Source organism: Eschrichtius robustus, chromosome 3, assembly GCF_028021215.1.
Source record: "Eschrichtius robustus isolate mEscRob2 chromosome 3, mEscRob2.pri, whole genome shotgun sequence".
Lineage (NCBI taxonomy): Eukaryota > Metazoa > Chordata > Mammalia > Artiodactyla > Eschrichtiidae > Eschrichtius > Eschrichtius robustus.
The window spans coordinates 19,268,636-19,295,601 of record NC_090826.1 but is presented as its reverse complement, the minus strand read 5'-3'; the positions used below and the strand labels follow the sequence as shown (position 1 = coordinate 19,295,601).

Genomic DNA, 26,966 nt, shown 5'->3' with positions numbered 1-26,966 from the left:
GGTGTATCCTGGGGAATCAAGACTACTCATATACCCAGGGCTGGATGCGTGCTCCAAAAACACTTGAGAAGATGCTAAGCCTTCACCTCAGGTGGCCTTCAGGCTGGGCAGAACAGCAAGTAAAAGTTAAGGCAGAGCTGTAAATAGACTGGTAAACGATGGAGTAGTGCCCCAGCACAGAGCCAGTCTGCAAAGACGGGGAGACGTTTTTTTTTTTCTTTCTTCCTTTTTTTTGGCTCTAGGCGTTTAAGGAAACTATCAAAACACAAACTGACCACCAAGCTAACAGACACAGACTTGGATAGGCCACACACAACAGAAAACACAGACTTTACAAAAAAAGTTGAGAAAAATCACTAAACAAGCAAACAATAAGAAACCACAACAAGCAGCAACAACAAACAGGGGGCCGGGTGTGGATCTGATTTCCGGAGTTGCCACGTAATCTTTTTTTTTTTTTTTCTTTTTTTTTTGGCTGCGCAAGTCCTAACCACCGAACAGCCAGAGTTGCCACATAATCTTGAAAATGCCCAGATTTCATCAAGTTGTGCCATACTGATATCTAAATCCAGAACATTTCTGTCATTCCTCAAAGAAACCCCAAACCCACTAGCATTCATTCCCTGTTTCCCCTCCCCTCATTTCCTGGCAACCACTAGTCTACTCACTGTCTCCATGGATTTGCCTATTCTGGACATTTCATATAAATGGGACTCTACAATATATGGTCTTCTGTGACTGGCTTCTTTCACTTAGCATAATGTTCTTAAGGTTCATATGTTATAGCACGAACCAGTACTTCATTCTTTATTATGGCCAAATAATATTCCATTATATGGATATACCATATTTTGTTTATCTGTTCATCAGTTACATGTAAATTATTTCCACTTTTTGTCTATCATGAATGTTGCTATGAACATTTGTGTACATCTTTTTGTATGAACATATGTTTTCAGTTCTCTTGGGTACATTCCACTAGGAGTGGAATTGCTCAGTCATATGGTAACTCTATGTTTAACTTTTTGAGGAACTGCCAAACTGTTTTCTATAGTGGCTACACCAAATTACATTCCCACCAATCAAGGGTTCTCATTTCTCCACATCATTGCCAACACTTGTTATTTTCCTTAAAAAAAAAAAAAAAATTATGATAGCCATTAAGTGGTATCTAATTGTGGTTTTGATTTGCATTTCCCTAATGACTAATGATGTTGAGCATCTTTTTAGGTATATATTGGCCATTTGTTTATCTTCTTTGGAGAACTGTTTATTCAAATCCTTGGCTTATTTTTAAAAATTCACATATAATAAAGTTGACTATTAATCATCTTAAAGTATACAATTCAGTGGCATTTAGTACATTTTCAATGTTGTGCAATGCTTTGCCTATTTTTAAATTGAGTTGTCTTTTTATTATTGAGTTGTAAGATTTCTTTATATGTCTGGATACTAAACCCTTGTCAGATATACGATTTGCAAATATTTTCTCCTATTTTGAGGGTTATAGTTTACTTTCTTGACAGTGTGCTTTGATGAACAAAAGTTTCTAATTTTGATTAAGTTTAATTTATCTATTTTTTTCTTTTGTTTCTTGTATGGTTTTTGGTGTCATCATTTTAAAAAATTGTTGTCTAATCCAAGGTCACAAAAATTTGTACCTATGTTTCTTTCCAAGAGTTTTATAGTTTTAGCTCTTAGATCTTTGCTCCATTTTGAATTAATTTTTTTTACATGGTATGAGGAAGGAGTCCAACTTCATCCTTTTACATGTAGATATCCAGTTGTCCAAGCATCATCTGTTGAAAAGACTTTATATTCTTTCCCTATTGAGTGGTCTTAGCACCCTTGTCAACAATCAATTGACCATAGATGTATGGGTTTATTTCTGGTCTCTATATTGTAGTCCACTGATTTGTACGTCTGTCCTTATGCCAGTACCACATTGTTTTGATTACTGTAGTTTTGTAATAATTTTTGAATTCAAGAAGCATGAGTCCTCCAACTTTGTTCTTCTTTTCCCAAGATTGTTTTGGCTAGTTGGAGTCCCTGGCACCTCCATAGAATTTTAGGATCAGTTTGTCTCTAATTTCCCTTGTGATTTCTTCATTGACCATGGGTTAATTTTCACATATTTGTGAATTTCCCTCTTTGCTGCTGTGAATTTCCTTCTGTTATTGATCTCTCATTTCATCCCGCCGTGATCAGAGGACATGCTTATATGATTATTTGACATTTGTTTTGTAGCCTAACACATGGCCTATCCCACAGACTGCTCCATGTGCATTTGAGAAGAAGGTGTATTTTACTACTGTTGGGTGGAGTGTTCTATAGATGTCTGTTAGGTCTAATCGGTTTATGGTGGTGTTCAAGTCTTCTATTTCCTTGCTGATCTGCTGTCGAGTTGTTCTATCCATTATTGAAAATGTGGTATTAAAGTGTCCAACTATTACTATTGAACTATTTCTTCCTTCAATTCTGTCAATTTTTGCTTCATGTATTTTGGGGCTCTGTTAGGTGCATATATTTTACAACTGCTGTATCTTTTTGATGGATTGACTCTTTTATCATTATATAATGTCCTTCTTAGTCTCTCATAACATAACTTTTGTCTTAAAGTCTATTTTGTCCAATGTTAGCATAGCCACTCAAGCTGTCTTTTGGAATATTCCACTGTGAATGGAATATCTTTTCCCATCTTTTTACCGTCAACCTATTTGTGTCTTTAAATCTAAAGTGCGTCTCTTGTGGACAGGATATACTTGGGTCATGTTTTTAAAATATCATTTCTACCAATCTCTGCCTTTTAATTGGAGAGAGTTTAATCCATATACATTTAATATAATTACTGATAAGGAAGGACTTCTGCCACTTGGTATTTTTTTCCCCTGTATGTCTTATGTCTCTTTTTATTCCTCAATTCCTCCATTACTGTCTTCTTTTGTGTTAAATAGATATGTTTTCTAGAGTACCATTTTAATTCCCTTGTTATTTCTTTTACTATATATTTTTGAGTTATTTTCTTAGTGGTTATACTAGTGATTATAATTACCATCTTAATTTCGGTAGTATACAACAAAACTTTGCTCCTGAGACTTCCCTGGTGGCGCAGTGGTTAAGAATCTGCCTGCAGTGACATGGAAGCAACCTAAGTGTCCATCATCGGATGAATGGATAAAGAAGATGTGGCACATATATACGATGGAATATTACTCAGCCATAAAAAGAAATGAAATGGAGGTATTTGTAATGAGGTGGATGGAGTTAGAGTCTGTCATACAGAGTGAAGTAAGTCAGAAAGAGAAAAACAAATACAGTATGCTAACACATATATATGGAATCTAAGGAAAAAAAAAAAGGTCATGAAGAACCTAGTGGCAAGACGGGAAAAAAGACACAGACCTACTAGAGAATGGACTTGAGGATACGGGGAGGGGGAGGGGTGAGATGTGACAGGGTGAGAGAGTGTCATGGACATATATACACTACCAAATGTAAAATAGATAGCTAGTGGGAAGCAGCCGCATAGCACAGGGAGATCAGCTCAGTGCTTTGTGACCACCTAGAGGGGTGGGATGGGGAGGGTGGGAGGGAGGGAGATGCAAGAGGGAAGAGATATGGGAACATATGTATATGTATAACTGATTCACTTTGTTATAAAGCAGAAACTAACACACCATTGTAAAGCAATTATACTTCAATAAAGATGTTTAAAAATAAATAAATAAATAAAAATAAAAGTTAACTTTTAATCAAAAAAAAAAAAAAAAAGAATCTGCCTGCAGGATTCTTATGCAGGGGACACAGGTTCCCTGCATAAGACACAGGTTTGATCCCTGGTCTGGGAAGATCCCACATGCCACGGGGCAACCAAGCCCATGTACCACAACTACTGAGCCTGCGCGCCCTAGAGCCCACGCGCTGCAACTACTGAGCAAAGCGCCACAAATACTGAAGCCCATGTGCTCTAGGGCCCATGCACTGCAACTACTGAGCCTGCATGCTGCAACTACTGAAGCCCACGTGCCTACAGCCCATGCTCCACAACAAGAGAAGCCACAAGAGAAGCTAGGGCTACTCTTTGTTGCAGTGCATGGGGTTCTCATTGCGGTGGCTTCTCTTGTTGCGGAGCACGGGCTCTAGGCGTGCAGGCTTCAGTAGTTGCAGCATGTGGGCTCAGTAGTTGCGGCACACGGGTCCTAGAGGGTGTGTGCTTCAGTAGTGGCAGCACATGGGCTCAGTAGTTGTGGCCCGCGGGCTCCAGAGCACAGGCTCAAGGGTTGTGGCACATGGGCTTAGTTGCTCTGCTGCATGTAGGATCTTCCCGGACCAGGGGTCGAACCCGTGTCCCCTGCATTGGTAGGCGGATTCTTAACCACTGCGGCACCAGGGAAGTCCCAGCCTGAGTTCTTTTTACGTGGCTGGCCAGCTCTTCTACTAGAGAGAGCTCAGCCTTTGGAAACTGACAGACTGGGTTTGTTGTAAATATTAGAAATAATCATGACAGCAATAATGACAAACAACAGTATTTAGTGAGCACTTACTACATGCCAAGTACTATTCCAAGTACTTCATATATATTAACTCATTTAATCCTCATAACAACCCTATAAGGTAGGTAGTATTATTATCTAATTTTACAGTGAGGAAACTGAGGCACAGAGGGTATGAGGTAGCTGGTAAGTGGATGAAGCAGGACTGGAACCCAGGTAGTCTGACATTAGAGCCCATGCTCTTAACTATTATGTCAAGCTATGGAATATTTAAAGCTCTAGAACAATGCCTGACACAGGATAGGTATTCAATAATTAGTAGCTATTACCAAGGGCTGGGGAATTGGTTCTTCACTCAAAGGTTCCTAGGCTAGTACAGACTACAGACACTTTACAGAGGAGGGAAGAATAGCATTCCAGACACTTATTCACTTATTCAGTGCCTAGTGTGTGCCATGCACTGACTGTCAACGTGCCATGCACTGTCCCGGTCCTCATGTAGTATATATTAAACACCTGATTATTTTTAAGCACACTTCAGTTAGAGCTACCTAGGAGAAGCACAGAGGCCTGACCTAGTGTGTGAGAGACCCAGGATTAAGGGAAGTCAGGGAAGCATCTCTGAAGAATGGTTTCAGAGAGAGATCTGAAGACGTAGAGTGATGGGGGTGGGGTGGAGAAAGCCATTCTACATCCCATGGGAAGCCCCCATGGTGGGAATGAGCATGGTGCCTTTGAGGAATGGAAAGAAGGTGATGTGGAGGGACAAGACCCAGGGGGAAATGGGCTCAAAGGCACTGAGAGGTAAAAGGGGATGTGTGTGTGAGAGCCTGAGGACCAATGAGGGCTTCTATATAGCTAGGGCAAGGGTCCACGGAAGACAGAAGAAACCTGAGTGTAGAGGGATAAGGCTTAGGGGTGGGCTGGTCAGATTGGGAGGGGCCTTCTCTACTTCAAAGGGTTTGGATTTAGGCTTGGAGATGATAGGGAGGCTCTGAGTGATGTCATTAGGACTGTTTCTAAAAGAGAAATCAGGGTAGCAAGGTCTACAAGGCCATATCCTTCAGATTGGGGGGCCCAGAGACTCCCTTCCACAAAGGTTTTGCTGACACTGACAGTTTTAAGGGATTCAATCACCATATCCTCATTTCCATCTGTGCCCTTTGCTAGCTTCCTATAGTTCCCCTTTCTTACTTTTCTCTGTAGCTTCCACCTACTTTATCAAAGAAAGGCTTGTCCTTCACTCATGTGGAATCTTACTCTGGTACATTGCCCCAAGTTGTAAAACCACTAAGAAACCAAGGGGAATTTTGAAATTTTGTTTCCTGGGAGATTTCTTTAGTGATAAATGCCCATTCTAGGAATTGTTTTCTCTCCGTCTCTCATACGTATTCTTGTAAGGCATGACAGATATCAGAATGGGATAACTTGGCCCTTGTTAAGATATTCTGAAATCAGAAAGTCTGATTTAACTGATGTTTGTACAATAAAGACTAGCTTTGTTAATTAGGTTACACCTACAGTTCTAAGTTTTGACAAAAATATATTCAAGCAAGGGATAAATACATGTACAAATATTTATAGTAAATATTTGCATTATATTCTAGAGTTAAAATATATGTACACATATATGTATTACAATACAGTAAGGGCAAAGGTGTAGTAAAATTAGTAATATTTCAATTTCCCCAATCCTTTCTGGATATATGAGGTTAACCCAATGTGTCTCTAAGTGAAAAAAGTGACTGGCATAATTGATCATGCTTTTTTGGTAAACTTCACGGAAACTGTAAAAGCAAAAACAAATCCTGTTCTAAATGAAGTGTGTCTAGTACGTTGCTTTGAACAAAAATGAATGAGGTCCTAATCATATTGTTAGCTGACAGGTCAATAAAACTAGTTTATCACCACGTGATTTTTAGCACATAACTTGGAAGGAGTTGAAAGAATTCAGTGATACTGCTGTAACAATACTTCTTCCGTTCGGGGTACATGAAGAGGCTCAGCACTTCTAGCCATAAAAACCAAAGCTTGCAACAGGATTGATGCTAAACTCTATCTCATTCTACCAATTAATAATATTTACCTTGAATATTGAAAATCAAGTCCAAATCTTTTCAGATACATTCTTCTAATACAAAGTTATTTTTGTTCAATAATGATGATAAAAATTTATACTGCATTAATCAATTGCTTTTATTCAATTGTATAAAAAATTCTGTATTGAATCAATACCTATGAACCTTATATCAAAGGAAATTTTAAAAAAGAAATTTGGTTACATACTCTACATTCTTTCTTGTAGAGAAGTATGATAGGTGTCCGTAAAAATTTTAAGTGTTGAAAGACAGACACATATAAACAAAGAAGAACAAGAGTGTTTTTGCTCGCCACCTAATTCTGCAAGGATTAAGCTGTAATTTGTTGCAGTCGATGACCGACAGTACACTCTGAACGGAAATTAAGACAATGACAGGATGCTCTGTGCTTGGACAAGCAGGCCCCATAGATAGTTAGATGCACATCTCAGGAAGAATTTTAATGAACCCAGATTCTTGCATCTTCCCACACATAAAAAAAAGCACTCAATCATTAATTTGAGATATCTGTTCTCGGTGACTAGCAGTCATCTTTTACCAAGATGTACACTTTACCGCATGTGTTTCCTAGCCAAAAATCACATACGTATAAACTGGTTTCCCCCTCAACCTCTTCAGAACAGCTTCCTCAGAGCTACTGAGCGTCTGTCTCCCAGGCTATAGTCCTCAGTAAGGTCTCTGAAATAAACTTAAGTCACAACTCTTAGGTTGTGTGTTTTTCTTTAAGCTGACACAATTTGGGGATAAAATTCTGTGGGGAAATGGAAGGGAAATAGAAATTCAAGAAGGAAAAGGAATGATGTAAACTTTCCAACTGTTAAAGAAGAGTCTTTTCAGAAGTCTGATGGTAGGGATCAAGTGGTCTTTATATTCTGGGGGCTTTAGTTAAGTACGTGTAAGAGTTAAAAAAAAAAAAGAATTTAAATGTGTCAGGAATTACATACTTTGTGAATATTTAAACTTGTAATCAAAAGTTTTAAGTTTTAGATGTCAATGAAAAGAAAGTGTGAGGAAATACACAGTGTTTCCTTAGAGGGGCAAGTTTGAAGACCTCAAAGGAAGCCCTTCACTACATGTGGCTCCTACGGATTGAAAGCAAGGACCTCAACCTCATGGGAGGCAAAGAACTTGGGGCCAGGCAGGCACTCTGCCTAATAACTCAGTTTACCTATGCTAATGAGTAAATTGTTACAAAGCGTTAAGTGGCAGTGATTTTGCAGGAACTGCCTTCAGCAGGTAGGAGACAAAAAGACTCTGGCTGCTGCTCCAAAAACACTTCAAAGCTGCTTTAACACCTTAGTGGGAGACAGGGAAGAGCTGGAAACAGGCCCCAGGAACTGGGCAGAAACGGAGACCTGAGCGGGGGCTGTTCAGAGGACAGCTGCAGGTTCAGGGTAGGCAGGCTGCTGAGGTCTGCTTCACTAAGCCTCGGTTCCGCTCTCTTCTGCTAGTTGGGATGACGGTGCCCCTCTGTCAGAGCTGGTGCATGAACTTCTTGAGATCATTTGGAAGAAACACTTAACTCAGTAACTAAGAATTAGGGTGAACCATAGAAATTGCCAATATCCAACCAGTTTTGACCTACAAAAGTGGTAGTTTCTTATGGTTCGACCTATAACTGATAGCCACTACATTATTACTACCCAGAGATACCAAGCTGTCCTCTGATGAGACTGAATCCACAAGGCTGCTGGAGAATGTGCTGTGAAATGTGACATAAAATGGAGTCATTTAAGTCAGGGTTTTAAAATGGGGGAAGCTGAGGCTTCAGAGTGATTGCCCTGAAGTGACACAGCAGTAAGTGGCAGAGGCACTGACAACGCAGGGGACACGGGTTCGAGCCCTGGTCCGGGAAGATCCCACATGCCACAGAGCAACTAAGCCCGAGCGCCACAACTACTGAGCCTGCACTCTAGAGCCTGCGAGCCACAACTACGAAAGCCCGCGTGCCACAACTACTGAAGCCCGCGCGCCTAGAGTCTGCTCTCCGCAACAAGAGAAGCCACCGCAGTGAGAAGCCCGCGCACTGCAACGAAGAGTAGCCCCCGCTCGCTGCAACTAGAGGAAGCCTGTGCGCGGCAATGAAGACCCAATGCAGCCAAAAATAAATAAATAAATAAATTTATTTAAAAAAAAAAAATGAAATGGGGCTGGGAGGCCATTAAGGAGGTGGACCCTGTATATGTCCTCATCGGCTGGAGCCATGAACTTCTGAACCAGGCCAAACCATGAATACTCCAAGGACTCTGCAAGAACGCTTGCAGCTTGTCACAGTACCAAACTGCCCCCCTCCACCCCCCAAGTGATGGCCTGAGCGCTCAGTCACGCTTAGCCAAGACTAGCTTCTCCCTCCAACTCCAATGAAAATCCCTTGTGATGCAAACTTCCCTTCTTCACCTTTAAAAGCCCTCGACTTGACACCTGAATCTGTATGCCCTGAACTGTAATTCTTGGATCCCAAATGAACTCTTTTTTTTTTTTTTTTTATAGTAAATCTTGAAATCTGGTAGTGAAAATCCTTCAACTTTGTTCTTTTTTGTTTTTTTTTAAACTTTGGGTTTTTATTTATTTATTTATTTATGGCTATATTGGGTCTTCGTTTCTGTGCGAGGGCTTTCTCTAGTTGCGGCAAGTGGGGGCCACTCTTCATCGCGGTGCGCGGGCCTCTCACTATCGCGGCCTCTCCCGTTGCGGAGCACGGGCTCCAGACGCGCAGGCTCAGTAGTTGTGGCTCACGGGCCCAGTTGCTCCGCGGCATGTGGGATCCTCCCAGACCAGGGCTCGAACCCGTGTCCCCTGCACCGGCAGGCAGACCCCCAACCACTGCGCCACCAGGGAAGCCCCACGTGAACTCTTTTTGCTTGATTACTGCCTCCTAAGTCTATTTAGGTCGACAGTGTTGCTAACAACTCGCCAAGGGGAAGTAAAGAGATGAAGACGGGAAACAAGCAGCTGTGGCCACACAGACAAGTCAATGCTGTTTCAGGGAGGAGGCTGTGGAGGGGTGAAACCAGGAAATGAAATCGTGAAGCTCACAGGGATAAACCAGTCTAAGCATCAAAAACGAGGTTAAAAGGTTACCGTAATAATATTTATGGAGCATTTATATATTATATCACAGGTATTATATATATATGTCAGGCATGGCACTAAGCCCTTTCTACGCATCACCTCTGAGCCACAAATAACCCTATGAAGTGGGTACTGCTATGAGTCCTATATTTAGCACACAAGTTGGAAGGAGTTTAGAGATGAACGAAGGAAGACTCAGAGTAGTTAAATAACCTGTCCAAGGTGAGAATGGGAGAACTTAAAGCTAGCTAGAGGTCTGACTTCCAGTTTCCTGATGAGAATCTGTCTCCCACTGTATTCTCTGGGGTGTCCTTCAAAGGTGGCAAAATAAAGAAAAAAAGATCCCCACCTTGTAAGGGCTACATTCCCACTAATGACACAGGAAGCTGAGGTTTCTTTTAAAAGCCATTACCTCAAGCATATTAATCTCCACTCATAATGACTGGCTACAGACACAGTAACAGCTCAGTACAACTTCACGTCCTCGCATCCAAGGGTTTCAAAGGGCTTTGTCAACACTAATTATGCCCCAAACCCTTGTAAAGTGGTGACTGGTTCAATGTTTTTTTTTTTTTTTTTTGGTTCAATTTTATGAGCATCTAAAGTCAAGCAAGGAAGCTGCCAGCAGCCCAGGGGTTACACAATTTGAACACACACCTACCAGCCGCCCTCAAGTGCCTGGTGGAGGGCAATTCAGAGTTGAGGCGACAACCAGCAGGGCTCCTGATATTAAGTTCCTCCTCCAAACCTCAGCACTGGAAACTGTGAAATGGTGGTGTCCAGGTCTATTGGCAGGGAGGGAGGAGGACAGCAACGGGAGCCTCCAGCTCTGGACACTGCTGGGAGACTTCTCGACCCAGCATGCTCTGCTTTTGGCTGAGGAACCACCCGGGGGTTTTCACCAAAGTTATTCAAAGTGTTAAGTGCTCATAAGTACATGCTGACGGCTAACCCAGGACAGGGATTCGATCTTGGGATCATTGACTCTGTGCCTTACAAAAAGGTGCAGATTGAAACACCGGTGCTCCCACTGAGGGGCAGGTTCAAGCCATGGCTCCAACAGACCCAGCCATCAAGGGAAGGGGGCAGCAGACCCAAAGTCACTTCCCTCTCTGCTTCAGCTTACCAATACAGATTTTGAAGACCAGCAGACCCGGGCTGGGGTCCTGCCTCTGCCACTTACTGCTGTGTGACTTCAGGGCAATCACGCTGAAGCCTCAGCTTCCCCTCTGAAAAATGAAGCTGACTGTAAACCCTCATGTAATAAATATTAAAACAATTCTAGCTGCTACCATTATTATTTTTACAATTTTCATTTTTATCATCATCATTAGCATTAGCAACAGCTCTAAGGACCCTTCTGGCTCTGATATTCTCTGATCCAAGAATTGATCTTTCACCAGCTGCAACTCTGAAAGAAAAGAAACTGCAGAAAAGCAGCCAAAGGTCGCAGAGGCAGGAAACCTTGGATATTGGTATCCAAGTGAAACCTCAGCTCAGACCTCCTGTTCCAGCGCCTGCTTTACATCTGCCAACAACAGCATCTACTTACATACTGCAGTGACAAGACAAGACAGTGTCATCACTTGCTATTTAAACTGAACTCTCATAGTCCCTTGGGCTTAAAATGCTAACAGTTAAGTATAAACTGCATTCTGGCTTGCTCTGAGGGTTACTCATATTCAAATGCAAGGGATGCAGCAGGCTGGCTAACGGGCTCTGCTACACCTGTGACCTGGCTTCAGGCCAGCTCCCTGACGTTTACCTTCTCCAGCAGGTAAGGCATTACCTTATCCACGACTGCTATTTCGACACTTAATAACCAGTACCAGGGAGAGAAGGGGCCTTGCAGAGTGCCCGGCACAATGTAGGCAAGAGGAAGTGGTGGATAAAACCAAGGGCTTTGGCAGAGCACAGGCTTGTTTCAAATTCCAGTTTTATGACCTATTGACTGTGTAGTCTTGGGCAAGTTAATTAACATCTCTGTGCCAGTTTCCTCATTTGTAAAATGGGGATATAATAGTACTTACCTTATGGGACTTTTGTGAGGATTAACACAGTCCCTGTTACAGTGAACACAACAAATGTTAGTTGCTATTATTATGATGATGATTACCATAGTAGTTGTGAATTGGCTATAAAAGTGTGGATAAAGGACCTATATTTTCCTGCCAGGAAGACTGACAAAGGCTTCATGGAAAAGGTGATATTTGAGCTGGAGCTGGAAGGGTGGGTAGGATTACCACAGGCAGAAAACAGGGGATGGTGCAGGCAGCTTCAGTTCCCTTTTCTGTAAATTCAGGTCATCCTCATAACCACCCTATAGGATGAACTTAATGCTGATGTGCGGAGGAATTACATGATTTTCCCCAAGTTATAATGCTACAAAGTGATAGAGCTGGGACTGGAAGCCAGGTCTCCCTGATTCCAAAGGCCATGCTCTTAACACCCTGCTGAATCTCTCTTTTTGTGCCAAATTCTGTCCTGAGGGATAGATACTTGTGGAAATGGCTTCCCCGCCACCCTTCTAGACTCCTTCAGGGAGGAGATATCTCAATTACCTACATAGCTCCCGCCCCACCCAGCATAGGCACGTATATGGCAGGTGCTCAGTTGAAAGACCTGTTTGCTAAATAGAAGAAAGTGAGGCCCGACTCTTGCAGGCTGAAGCAGAGCCTCCAGTGTCAGAGACCCGCAGGGATGCCGCCCCTCGGGCAGCTCAGCCTGTTGGTCTCACAGACCACCCTCCCCCAACAACCAGAATCCATTCCCTGCTGGGTAGGGCGAGGGCGGGGCTGTAACTCAGGGCAAACTGCTTGTTTCTAACGCCATCCCCCGATCAGCGTGGACTTGGGGCCTCTCAATGTTTCCGCCAAAGGTAGGAGATGCCCACAGTGCATCAGCCACAAGCCCACAGTGTGGAGACACCACGTTTGCTGGAGGACCCCACCCCTGGCCACTACTGATTGGACGAATGTAGACACCTGACCCAAGCTGGGCCAATCAGATCCTCCCTCTTTTGAACGTGTGATTAATAAGAGCTCTACCACCTTTCAAGCCCCACGGCCCTTCTTGCCCCTGGGTTCCATGAGCTACCCTGTAGCCTTATAATAATTTTACCTTTCCCTCCAGCGTCTCTGAAATGGATTTTTATTCCTTGCAACCAAAATAGCCTTAAAATCAAGGAGGAAAGAGACAGCTTCCCCTTAGAAACCCCTTCCCCTTCCCCCAGGCAGAATTAACTACTCCTTCCTCTGCTCTGTGCACCTTCATCTGTTCCTGTTTGTAACCAGGAGACATTTCTGAGTCAAGCGGTGAGTCAAGCCCCTCCTGCATGCCTAGCACTGGGCTACGTGCTTTCTCATTGATCCATGCAGCCGAGGAGGGATGAGGGATGGAGGGAGGTGTTGCTACCACCATCCTACCCGTAAGAGAAGCTCTGAGGGTTACCTAAGCCCTACGTCTAATCACTTAGATAGGAACAGGTAGGGATTTGAAGCCTAGCCTTCTTCCCTTTATCCCCCCTGGTACTTCGGTCAGCTCATCACCCTTTGTTCACATGCCTGTCTGCCACCTCAATTCTTAAGCTCTTTGGTAGAGTCACTATGACTTATTTACCTTTGCTCTGGCATGAAGATATTTCTGTAATAAGTAACTGAATAATATTTGTGATTAAAACGGAAACTTATTAGAAACCTCATCAGGGAGAGTGTTCTGTGTTTTCTTAAATTCTGTGTTTGTCTATTTGGCATCCATTCACCACAAGGGCAATTATATTAACTATATTTTCTTATTTTCTGTATTCTTGATGCACTGGCATTTGTGACCTTGCTTGTTGGGGAGAGACTGCCTCTTCCAGGGCTATCCAATTCTTAGAGATAGCAAAGGGGCATGCTCTCTGGGATGTTCACTGCAGCATTTACAGTCATCCCAGATTAGAAACAACCTAAACATCCAACAATAGGAGGTCTTTCCAGCAAATTTTGATACAGCAGCTCAACAGATTACTGCGCAATCATTCAGAAAGCATGCTTTCAATCACTACTCAATGACGTGGGGAAATAGTCCACAAACAAGGTTAAGGGAAACAACCAAGAAACAAAACTCTCTGTACAATCTGATCCCCAATCTGTAATACCAGAAAAAGACAGGAAGGAAATATACAGAAATATGAACAAAGGTTGTCTCCGAGTAATGGAGCAGGTGATTTTTTTTAAAAATCAAGTCTTCTAAGTGGGAATGAATTCCTTTTAAAATATTTCTCTACCTTCCTATTTTTATGTATTTTAATGAACATTTCTTTTGATTACACTTTCTCTTGTACGCTTGGAGGGTCTGCCTGTTTCTGCCAGCGATAGGCACGCGGACCCTGGACCTATCTGTTAGCCAATGCTGCACCGTGTTACTTTCTTGTTAGAAAAATATAAAATTCCCAAACCAAAAAAATAAAAGCTCTTGCCTTGTAGGAGAAGGAAGCCTCACTCACAGGGTCAGCACTGCTCGCGGGCGGGAGCTGCTGCAGCTGCAGGGCTGCTCTGTGGGCTCCGTCCATGGTGGTCTAAGGGCGCATCCCACCAGGCCTGGTTCGGTAGCTGCAGCTGCTGCTAAGCCATCTTTCCTTGTGGGGTTCGCCTCCTTCCACCAGCCATCACTTTCCCATGCGGAAAGAGTACTTCAAGGCTCTTTTGGCCGATTTACAGCCTTTTCCTCATCTTCCCACAAAGACGTGCCAGTTTCTAGGTCTCTTCCCAGGCAGACAGGCAGGGATGCGTTTCCTGATTCTCGCGGTGCTCTAGAGGGTGGGGAAGAACATTAAAAATGCATGTACAATGAAACACTGAAACATTATCATCTCAAATAAAGATACGGCTCACCTACCTCAAAGCCTTTTCCCGGCCCTTTAAAAACCCCTTCCCTCGCCTCCTTTGCTTCCTTCCTTCCATCATATCCTAATTTAAATGCTACTTTTCTATAGGCTCCCCTACATAAGAAGTAGAACACTACCTACATCTACTTCTCCAGGACTCCAAAAAAAGAAAAAAATCCCACTGCCATAGAAAAGGAACCATCTACATTCTGATGCAGGAAAGAAAGAATGAGAGGAAAAGTTATCTCCATGGAAGATGGAAGAATTGTCCTGCTCCTGAGGGTCAGCCTAGCACAGGTGATACAACATTGGACCAGGAGGGGGAAGACCTAAGTGACCAGATCATTTTGCCTCTGGGAGTCTCAGTTGCCTCATCTGTAGAACAGGGGTAAAATGTGGCCTCAAGTAAAACCAGCAATGACGGTAATTCCATTAATTTCATTGGACTGATATTTTCAGGGCATCTCAAGCTTTTCTACCAAATAGAGAAAGAGGAAGTACACCCTTAGTGTTATGGGAAGCATGGCCAAAATACCTTCTGCAAGTGCTAAGGGTTTCTTTGAGGTCTTCTTGTATTTAAAAACAAAAAAAAACAAAAAAAAAAATACAAATTTGGATTTTACTGCAAAGTCTATGTTTATTTTAATATAAAAATATTTAAAATTACTTTTGATCCGCCATGTGCTACCTGTTTTACCTTGGCCAAGTCATTTAACTTTTCAGCCAGTCTCCTGTGCTGTGAAATACGGATATTCCGCGCGCATGTGTTGTTATGAGAATTTGGTGAAATAATGCATATAAAATGTGTGCACAGTGAATGGTCAATGAATGTCGGTTATTATTAGTATTAATTTTATTATTACCGGTCTAATTATTTAATTTGCCTATGAATACACCTTTCTTTCTCTCAAGCAACGGATATTTGAGGGCTTACTGCGTGCCAAACAAAGTCTCTGCTGTGCCTCAAGGTGTCAGAAAGCTGCCTCCTATCTTTCCTGTAGCTTCCAGTTCCTTCTGTTATCTAGCCCTAGGCCCTGGAATTCTGGTTCCTGGTGTGAACAGCACAGTCTTATGTTATAGGACTAACACTGAGTCCGGTATCTAGGAGACATCAGATGCAGGGCTTAGCACAGGGGCAGCACTTAGACAATGTAGCCCAGGTCTCACTTTGTCAAAGGGCCTCAAAGTTAAATGATTGCTGCTGCCTCTAGATGAGGTTATATATTCAGTATATATATACCTGAAGTACACTCATCAGACAACTCTGTAACTCACGTCCCATAACCAGACCTCCCTGACTGTAAAGCTCTACGAATATTTGTTTGTAATCTTGTGAAAAGTGTAATTATTCTTCACTATACTTTTGTGCCTTAGGAAGGAAGGGTGGCCCAGGGCTCCCTTGATCTCTGAGACCCTCTTAGAGTCTTTCAGCCTGGAGGTGAAGGGGCACTGGAGCACAAATTCTGGGAAGCAGTTTGCTGAATCCCCTGCTCCGTTGCTCCCCGCCGAGATCTAGCCCAGAGCCTGGCACGGTGACCTCCATACATACCTGCTGACTAGCTATAGACAGGCCTGTGAAGCACCTGGTGCACCGTGGCTGCTTCACGGGCAAGAAGAGAACGGCTTACTCAGGCCTAACCAACCACGACTCCAGAGATACAGCCCGTATAGCCAGCCCCGCCCACAACACATCAGAGAGACCACAGGGATGTGCCAAGGGGCTGATGGGAATCCAGGCCCCTAACTAACCTCCTCTGGATCAGCTGGTTCCTCCAGGTGGGTTTCTTTTTTTGCCCTCCTTTGTGGCAGCTGTGGTTACTCTCATTTAATTCGCTTTGAAAAAGCAGCTTCCCTCTCTGCCTCAGGAACCCCAGGCCTCTGAGGCATCATGGCCTGCAAAGACAGAAAACTCTCCCTCAGCTGTGTAGCCGTTGGGACTAAAAGCCTTGGAGGAACTCTCTGCAAGTTGCCCTTCCTTATAAGGCACACATTCTTTGCCCAGCGACTCTCTTTTCCTGACTTCAAAGCACTTTTCCAGGACTAACATATGCCCTAGAGATAAGGAGCCAACTCTGTGCTGCCAGCCACCCCTTAATTTTGAGGCCCTCACAGCCACCAGTGAGCACAGGGTCGCTGACTCAAAAAAGGAAAGATAATTCACTAGGTGATGGCTTCCACTCCATCCCCCAGCCCTCATCTCAATGAATTACTTCACTGACCCACAGAGTACGGTTTCCCAGCCTAGAGAAACGCAGCTCGTGGCTGCTAAGAGTAGGGTCTGTATTAGACCCTACTGACAGAATTTGGCTCTGCCTGAACAAAGAACTCAAACACGCCCTTTCCCACCACCTGCCAATTCAGCTTCCGGTTGCTGAGTGCCAGTTACAGGCCAAGCGCTTTCCCTTTCCTGGGCTTTGTCTCACTAAAGGGTTACACGCTAAAGTCCCCACCCAATGCGCTGGAAGCAACTTCCAGAGGCCAGCATGGATCAAGAAGGCCTTCTCTCATCCACCTGCTAACTCCACCATCTGCTATCGCCCAAGCCGGCGTGTATAGGAACAATTTAGGCGAAGTTACTCTATTTCACTTCCTAATTTGGTAACGCCTGGCATCACCTTTACTAAGGCAAATCCATGCCCCTCTCCTCGATGCGAAAATGGAAAAAGCATTCTGAGGCAATGAGACCCAAAATGACAAGAAGGAAGATATTTACGGTAGATGATCACAAATGCATTCGCTTTTCCTCAAACGAAGGGTGAATTCAAGTCCCCCTTCCCCCGCCCTTAGTCTTAATCACTACTCACCGGCGGCGTTTCCGCTAAGGCCCACCTATCAGAGGTTTCTGAGCAATGACTTCGACTCTTCGCGCAACCCGGAGGCACAGCCTCCTAGATTCCTTCCCCAACCCAGAGGTGCCCGAGTGCTGCAGTGTTTTGCTTTCAAAGGCCGCGATTTGATTTGCCAGGCCGCCTGCCAGTCAAAAGCTGGCGGGCATTTGGCGCAGGCGAGTGGCTGCGAGGAGGGGTGGGCGGGACAGACCTCCGGCATTGGCTCCGCCGAGAAGCTTGCTTGAAGCGTAGCGGGAGAGCCTTGAGGAGGCGGCGCCCCGCAGGAGCTTTGCGCTCGCCTGGAGAGGGTCCCCTCTAGCGGCCACAGGAAGGACGTTGGAAGAAAACTTCGCTCCCTCCTCGGGCTGTGTCTGGAAAGCTCCGGTGACTTGCTCACTCCACCTGCCCTACAGGTGGGCAGCCTGCCATGTCTCCTGCCTGCTTATCCTCAGAGCCCCCTCCCGGGCTTTGCTCCTGCTGTTCCCCCACCCCACGCTCTCACCAGGTATTCAAATCCCACACATCTTTCAAGGCCCGGTTCCTCCCAAAGCCGCGGGGCCATAAAAATCTCTCCTTGCCTGTCCTCCCGGAACACCTGTTGGCAGCACAATATACCAACCCTCCCGGTACGTCCACAGCTCAGCAATACTTAAGGTCCACCAGTAAGCCCAGCACTTGAATGCTTCCGTAATGTACAAGTGTAATAATTATAATTGTCCCGAGGATATATTGTACAATACAGGGAATATAGCCAATATTTTATAATTATAAATGGAGTATAACCTTAAAAAATTGTGAATCACTATACTGTACACCTGTAACATATAATATTGTACAGCAACTATATTTCAATTTAAAAATTAAATTTTTAAAAAATGAGTTGTATTTAAAAAATAATTAATACGTGCATGGAGCTTCTGCTTTTTCACTCACATGCATTTCATTTCAGATCCTCTCAACAACCCCCTGAGTGAGACATTGGGCTCATGCCCATTTTACAGGTGAAGACATGACATTTGGACAGAGACCTCGATGATGAGAAAGAGGCAGTTGTGGTTCAGACCCTGACACCAAGCGACCTCAGAGGGAACACCCGAGAGCAGGACGAGGTTGACATATTGTAGGAACTGCCCAAAGGACAGCGTGGCTGGTGCGAGATTTTTCTGGCGCGTGGGAAGGAGGAGCGGGACGGGCAAGGGACAGCTTATATGAAGATGTTTGGATTTCATCCTAAGTTTAAAGGGGAGCCCTTGGAGTGTTCTAAGAGGGAGAATGACAAGATCACTGTGATTGCTCTTAAGTGTGTAAAGAGGGGCTCCTGGAACACTGCATGGCTGCCCTCGTATGCTGCCCGTTTCAGTCATTTTTCTTTGGCTCTTATAAACAGGGCTTCGATGAATGTTAGTTCTTTTAGATTTATTCCTTGAAGTAGGATTTCTGGGTGAGCAGAAGTCTAAGGCTTTGGGTCTATCACAAGATTTTGGGGGGTTGCCTAGATAAGCCCTATTAAGGTTCCCCACCCATCCTGACGTAGTTAACCTGAACCCTAAAATTCTGGCAGCTTCCCAGCGGTTTTTGAAATGCCTCTGATCATTGGCCAACAACTTTTCACGCTAAAGAAACGGAGGACACCATTGGCTCGAGTTCATCAGGAGGCGGGCAGAAGGTGGAAGTTAGAATGTTTAGGCCTGTGGTTGCCATAGCTAGCGACAAGGAGGTTGACAGGCCAGATTCAGCCCTGGGGGACCCGATAAGGTAGGAAGATGTCCCTTTTGGGGGACGGATGCCAGGGTCGTGGGGAGGAGGACCCGGCGCACCGCATGGGACGCCCGCTGAGACCGCCGCCTGCCCGGTGCGTGCGGAATTCCGCTGCCGAGCTAGGTGGTGCCGTGAGGGCCGGAAGAAGCCACTGTTGGAGGTTCCCCTCCCTGGAGGTGTGCCCTCAGAGTCCCCACCTGAAAAGTGGTGATAATAACCAGGGCATGCCTTCCCCACAGAGCTCCGGTGAGGGGCGTGGGCATCTGACTCCCCTGCCTCAGCCCCGGCGAGTGTACAAACGTTTGGGGGCGTCTGGCAGCGGGTGGGCCACAAAGAGCTAAATTCTAATCCCAGGTCCACTCCATCTCCTTCCCTGCTCGGGGCTTCGGTTTACCCATCTGTGAAACGATAGGCTGTGATTGGAATCTAGAGGTCACTAGCCGGCAGCGGAAGTTTATTCCAGCTCTCCGACACACTTTCTCGGCTTCAGAAAAATATCAAATAGATTATTTACCCAAGAGTGCTTTGAAAAATGTAAAATACTTCCAAGATGCACCATAGCATTGTAAGTGAATCAATAAAAATCTCATATAGTCAAAACTACTCATGCAAGTCCCATAAAATTCCACATAAAGGTAACAGTATACATGAGGTAGTATATATTGATATACTACAGTAAAATACATGCATAAATATATGAAATATGTGATAATACTATAAGATAAGTAATAAGGGTTTTTTAAAACATAGAGATGGTAGAATGAAAACATGCCTACAGTTGTAGTTTTGTGAGTTAAATCTTTCTAGAATGTAGCTCCTAATGGAAAGAGTTGTATTTAATATTATGAGTACATCTATATACATTATGGATAAAATGTGTCTACTCCTAGTATTCATCCATTCATTCAGTCCACAAATATTTATTGAGCAACTGCTATGTGCCAGGAAACAGACTGGGGATTCAGTGATGAACATCTTATTGATGAAGATCATAAAAAAAAATTTTATATATTACATATAAAATATCATGTTGGGTAGTGAAAAGTGCTTTCAGAAAATTAGACAGGGTCAGAGGCTAGAGAGAGATGGGTGGTGCTTCTGAAGAGAGAGTGGTCAAGGAAGTCATCCCAAAGGCAATTTGAGGAGAGGCCCAGATGAATCTGGTGACAGGGCCAGAGGATGGTACCCAGTATAATGAAAGGAGGAATCCCCATGTTACAAGGGTATTGCAGAAGCTGAAGAGGTCCCCTGTGGAGAAGAGGATTAGTCTTTAGGTTGTGGGTTATGACAGCTGCCTTCAAATACCTGAAGAATAGTCATATAGAACAGTGGCTTTCAAACTTTTTGACTATGACCCATGGTAAGAAATGCATTTTATATTGTGATCCAGCACACATACACATGCACATAACAAACAAAAGCTTCACAAAACACTACAAGCTATGACCTGCATTTCAAAACTCACCAACGTGGAAGAGGAGTGAGACTTATTCTGAGCTGATTCACGCAGGAACTTTCTAGCAGTTAGAACTACCCAACAGTGAACTGCCTCAGGAATTTTCAAACTGAGTTCTGGGGACCCCCAGCATCCTGTGAAAATTCAAGACAGCCTCAATATTTGCATAGGACTCTATTTGCATAGTACATTGCACAGGACTCTATGCAATGTCCTAATTTTTAAAAAACCAACCATACACACTCAAGGATAGTAAATGTCAACATTTAGCATGTTAACATTTAGTGTGTGCTGCCTTAGAGGTTATTATAGTGGTTCAGAGCAAGCAGAAGTCAGACTTCCTGGGTTCAAAGCCTGATCCCACCTCTTACTCCTGGTGTGACCTTGAGTAAGTCACTTAACCCCTCCCTCTGAATTTCAGTTTTCTCATCTGTAAAATGGGGATAATACCTCACTGGATTATTGTAAGGATTGCGTGAAGTATTCTATACAAGGGATTTAGGAGTGTAGGGGCTCAAGAAATGACAGCTATTCTTTTAAGCTGTTAATATATTATCCCCGTTCATGTATTAAAATCTAATGTTAATACAAGCCTACTGTAGGCTAGGCAGCATTTACTACTTGTGGACCATCGTATTTGATCCTCACAAGCAACTTGAGAGGAAGGTACTGTTACCAATCTCCGTTTATGGAGGAGGAAATGGATTTAAAAGGTCAAGTGACTCATCCAAATCAGAACTATTAAGTGGCAGAACCCAGGACTATTAACCTTGAACAGAGGACTGGATACTCTTGATCACTGCACTGGCCCTCACCTGGGAACTGCTTAAACATATGCTGTTGATTAGGAAGGTAGTATATCTTCATTGCTCTTTCTTAGATTCCAGGCCCCTGACATCCTGTCATGAACAGTTATACAAGCAAGTGCACCAGTGAGGCACATCTGCACAGTGCTCCATTCACACCTGGGCTGCACCTTCTCTCATCCTGGCTTCACAGGTATGCAGTAACAAGGCTGGAAAACATTATTAATAGTGTTGTCCTTGGGTGGTAGGAATATGAATTGTTTTTTTAAATCTTTTAAATTTATCTTTCCAAAAATTTGACAATATGTACATATTACCATTGTAATAAGCAGCTTAAATCTCTTCTAATTACTCATAATTCTAGCACACTAATGCATTTAAAAAATAACAGCTGTATTGCAGCTAGGGAAGTAGATGGTTATTACTAAGACAACAACACTGCACTGAGACGTGACAAGTGAATAGTGGCTGCTTTTATAGATCCTAAAAGACATTCTTATACTAGAGTAGTGATTGTGCTGTGATCAATATTGACTTGTTTCTGTTGTTTTTAATTTCTTAATTTCTTTGAGTGTGTTGCCAATAATTATATTAAATATTAAGTTTTTAGTATAGATTGTCCACCATAAACGATTGAGAATTGCTGCTGTGAGGGTGATAGAATAAAGTGAAGAGTAAATACTGAAGGAGCAAAGGACTGGTAGAGCATAACATCATTTATTCAATCCTTCATTCCTTAGTATTTATAAATGATGTAAGTTCCTTAGGAAAAAAGGTGAACAAAATAAAAAGTCTGTTCATGAAAGATTAACTTCTATGAAAATTAAATCATGCTCCTGCTGTTAACAACTAAAAAAACAGAGAAATATAGGAAACACGGTTTTTAGACATTGAACAACAGGGAGCCCAGTACTGTAATCCCTGAGAGAAGAAAAACAAGGTGAGCCCCACAATTGCTCCAGCTTAGTGCTCGGGGCAGTTTCTAGGCCACAGTTCAGGGTGAGGGAAACCTCAGTTTCTGAGCTGGGGAGATAGAAATCGGAGTTCAGGGAGACCAAAGCGGCTGGAATTTACAGGGTAGAACACCATAAAGGAGGGACCTGCACATAAAAAGTTCAGAAATAGGAAGAGAGCTCTCCTCAAGTCTTTGGCTGAGGAATGATGGGCACATGCATGAGAAGAAACTAAGACTGGGGAAAGAGCCACCAGAAAGCAGTAGGCTGAACAATTTCTGGGCCTGACACAGAACTGGGACTACTTCATGTTCCCATAAACCAGAATAGAGAGACACTGTATCAGATGAGGATTGATTGGGCAGAGTCTATAGAAATATCATGTCTTAGTAGTGGAGATAAATTATTCCTAGAGTAAAAGCTGCTCTGGATTCACTATAACAAAGCTTAAAAAGCTGGAAAGGAGCATATGGGTCTGTAAGTTACTGGAAATTGTGCCAGAAAAAAAAAATGCAACACTCTACAGAAATACTTCAAAATCCAGTACCCAACAGTGTAAAACTCACAATGTCCAGTGTCCAGTACAAAATTACTGGACATGAAAAATACAGGAAAATATGACACATATCCAAGAGAAAGAGCAGTCAATATTAGCAGTCCCAGAAATGACAGAGATCATAAAATTAGTAGAAAAGGGGCTTCCCTGGTGGTGCAGTGGTTGAGAATCCGCCTGCCAATGCAGGGGACACGGGTTCGAGCCCTGGTCCGGGAAGATCCTACATGCCGTGGAGCAACTAAGCCCGTGCACCACAACTACTGAGCCTGCGCTCTAGAGCCCTTGAGCCACCACTACTGAAGCCTGCACGCCTAGAGCCCGTGCTTTGTAACAAGAGAAGCCACCACAATGAGAAGTCCACGCACCGCAATAAAGAGTAGCCCCCGCTCACCGCAACTAGAGAAAGCCCGTGTGCAGCAATGAAGACCCAATGCAGCCAAAAATAAATAAATTAAATAAATAAATTTTTAAAAAATTAGTAGAAAAGGACATTAAAGCAGGTATTATAAACATGCTCAAATATGTAAAGGAAAACATGAACATAATGAAGATAGAAATGGAAAATATTTTTAAAAAGGACCCAAATGTAACTTCTAGAGATGAGACATGCAATATTTGAAATAAAAATATAATAGATGGGATTAACAGATTAGAAACTACAGAAGATCATTGAACTTGAAGGCAATATACGCTGCCCAAATGAAAGTGGTGGGGAGGGGAAAGAACAGAATCTCAGTGATTGTGGGAAAATATTAAGTAATCTATATACGTATACTTGTAGCTCCAGGAAAGAAACTGGGGTGGGGAAAGGCTGAAAATTTTTTGAAAAAATAATGGCTGAATAGTTTCCAAATTTGATGAAAACTATAAATCTGCAGATTCAGGAATTTCAATGAATCCCAAATAGTAAAAACATAAAGAAAATAATAAAATGATGCAGTCATCATCAAAATCAAATTTCTGAATAAAAGTGATAAACAGAAAACTTAAAAATAGTGGGTAAAAAAGATATATTAGGACTATAAGATAAGAATTACAATGGATCACTCATCATAAACTATGCAAGTTAGGAGACAATGGAGTAATATATTTTAAAGTTGGGGAGAGGAGGGAAACTGTCAACACAGAATTCTATTACCAATAAAAATGACTAAGAAAATGAAAGAAAAAAAGATTATTTTAGGCAAACAAAAACCTAGAGAATGCATTATCAGAAGACTTGCACTACAAGAAATGTTAAAATAGGTTCTGCAGACAGGAGGAATATGATACCAGACAGAAGCTTAGATAAACCCAAAGAATTAAAGAACACTGACAATGGTAAATATAAAATACATTTTTTCTTATTTTAATCTCCTTAAAAAATGATTGACTGTTTAAATGAAAAATAACATGAGGGACTTCCCTGGTGGCAGCCAATGCAGGGTCATGAGTTCGATCCCTGGTCTGGGAAGATCCCACGTGCCGTGGAGCAACTAAGCCCATGTGCCACAACTACTGAGACTGCGCGCCACAACTATTGAGCCCACACAGCGCAACTACTGAAGCCCGCGCACTCTAGGGCCCGCATGTTGCAACTACTGAGCTGCATTACTGAAGCCTGCGCGCCTAGAGCCCGAGTTCTGCAACAAGAGAAGCCACCACAGTGAGAAGCCCGTGCACCACAACACAAAGTAGTCCCCGTTCGCCACAACTAGAGAAAGCCCGCACATAGCAACAAAGACCCAATGTAGCCAAAAAATGAATAAAATTAAAACAAGTCTTTAAAAAAAATAATAACGTGAGATTCATAATACATGTAGAACTAAAATGTATCTCAAAATAACAAAAAGTATGGAATGTGGGAAATGGAAGTATACTATTGTAAAGTTCTTACGTTATATGTGAAGTGGTGTTTTTTTTTACTGTGATAAAGATGTAAACGCTAAACCTTAAAGCAACTGCCAAAAATAAAATAAGTATAGCTAATAAATCAGCAATGAAGGTAAAATTGAATCATAAGAAATACTCATTTAATCCAAAAGAATGAAGGAGAAAAGGAACAAAGATCAAATAGGAGAATGGTAGATTTAAATCCAACCATATAAATTTTTACATTAAATGTAAAAGTTTTAAACACTCCAATCAAAAAGAGATAACCAGAACAGATTTTAAAAAACCAAGATCCAACTCAACTATATGTTACCTTTCAGAAACCAACTTTAAATATAAAGACACGGATAGGTTAAAAGTAAAAGGATGCAAAAAGATACAGTTTGCTAACAGTAGTCAAAAGAAAACTGGAGTGACTATATTAATATCAGAAAAAATAGACTTCAGAACAAGGAATATTACCAGGGATAAAAAGGGGCATTTCACAGTGATAAAGGGTTCAATTCACCAAGAAGAGGTAAAAATTATAAATGTGCATGCACCAGTGCTTTAAAATACATAGAGCAAAAACTGACAAAACTTAAAAAAGAAATAAACAAATTCACAATAATATAATGTGGGAGATTTCAACACTTTCCTCTCCATATTGATAGAATGAATAAAGAGAAAATCAATAAGGATATAAAAGACTTGAACAAAATTATCAACCAATTTGACCTAATTGACATTTATTTTAAAAAACCTCCATCCAATAAGAGCAGAAAAACTCAAAATCCCTCCAGCTACTTGGAAATTAAACAGCAGTCTTCCAAATAAACCATATGTCAAAAGATATTATAAGAAAAATAGAAGCTAGTTTAGGAAGAAAATGAAGGCACAACATTTCAACATACATGAGATGCTGTTAAAACAGGGATTAGAGGAAAATTCACAGTATTAAATGCTTATATTAAGAAAGAAGAAAGGTCTAAATTCCATGATTTAAGCTTCCACCTTAAAAAGCTAGAAAAAGAAGAGCAAATAAAGCCTAAAATAAATAGAAAGAAGGAAATAATAATGGTAATAGTAGAAGTAAATGAAATAGAAAACAGAAATGGGAAAAAAATCAATGAAACCCCTTGCTGTTTTCTTTTGAAAAGATCCATAAACCTCTAGCCAGAGGTTTATATCTTTAACAAAAAGATATAAGATGCAAATTACCAACATCAGAAATGAAGGAGGGACATTACTACAGAACTTACAGACATAAAGGATAATAAGGGACTATTATGAACAACTTAATGCCAATAAATTACATGACAGAGATGAAATGGAAAATCTTCCTTGAAAGACACAAATTACCAAAGCTCATTCAAGAAGACATAGATAATCTGAAGACCCTATATCTAACATGCAAATGGAGTTTGTCATTATAAAAACCTTCCCACTGAAAAAACTCCTGGCGCAAATGGCTTTACTCATAAATTCCATCAAAAAGTTAAGGAAGAGGGCTTCCCTGGTGGCACAGCGGTTGAGAATCTGCCTGCCAATGCAGGGGACACGGGTTCGAGCCCTGGTCTGGGAGGTTCCCACATGCTGTGGAGCAACTAGGCCCGTGAGCCACAACTACTGAGCCTGCGCGTCTGGAGCTTGTGCTCCACAACAAGAGAGGCCGCGACAGTGAGAGGCCCGCGCACCGTGATGAAGAGTGGCCCCCGCTTGCCACAACTAGAGAAAGCCCTCGCAGAGAAACGAAGACCCAACACAGCCAAAAATAAAATATAAATAAATAAAAATTAAAAAAAAAAGTTAAGGAAGAAATAATACCAATTCTACACAAACTCTTCCACAAAATAAAAGAGAAACTCATTTTATGAAGCCAGCATTACTCTAATACCAAAACCAAAGACATTACAAAAAAGAGAAAACTACAGGCTAATATCTTTCATGAATGCAGATGCAAAAAAATCCTTGACAAAACTTTAGTAAATTGAATTCAGCAATATACAAAATTGATAGTATATCATGATCAAGTAGAATTTATTCCAGAAATACTAAGTTGTTTTAACATTTGAAAATCAATCAATATAATCCCATAGAATACTCAAAAAGAATAATAATATGATCATTTCCATAGATGCAGAAAATGTATTTGATAAAATTCAACACCTGTTCTTGTTAAAAACTCTGAAGAAACTAGGATTGGAAGTGATAAAATGCTTTTATA

General features: G+C 42.2%; 2 protein-coding genes across 6 annotated transcripts in view; one reads left to right on the top strand and one right to left on the bottom strand.

Annotated features, from left to right (window-relative positions):
• Positions 1 to 17,444, bottom strand: part of NIPAL3 (NIPA like domain containing 3) — a 49,560-nt gene extending 32,116 nt beyond the window's left edge. Inside the window, exons 1-3 of one of the 5 annotated variants that reach the window (XM_068539166.1) lie at positions 17,336 to 17,444; positions 16,281 to 16,424; positions 14,124 to 14,456 (exon numbers count right to left, since the gene is read on the bottom strand). In XM_068539166.1, coding sequence (XP_068395267.1) covers positions 14,124 to 14,216 — 93 coding nt within the window. In that variant the 5' untranslated portion in view covers positions 14,217 to 14,456; positions 16,281 to 16,424; positions 17,336 to 17,444. Of the gene's footprint in view, positions 1 to 14,123; positions 14,457 to 16,280; positions 16,425 to 17,244; positions 17,310 to 17,335 lie in introns of those variants that run through there. The other 4 variants (XM_068539170.1, XM_068539167.1, XM_068539168.1 and 1 more) reach the window with 4 other exon arrangements.
• Positions 17,445 to 19,031: 1,587 nt separating this feature from the next.
• The window catches only part of STPG1 (sperm tail PG-rich repeat containing 1), a 50,863-nt gene continuing 42,928 nt past the window's right edge, over positions 19,032 to 26,966 (top strand). Inside the window, exons 1-2 of the mRNA XM_068537791.1 lie at positions 19,032 to 19,114; positions 21,454 to 21,572. The gene's annotated coding sequence lies outside the window, so the exon portion shown is untranslated. The remainder of the gene's footprint in view (positions 19,115 to 21,453; positions 21,573 to 26,966) is intronic.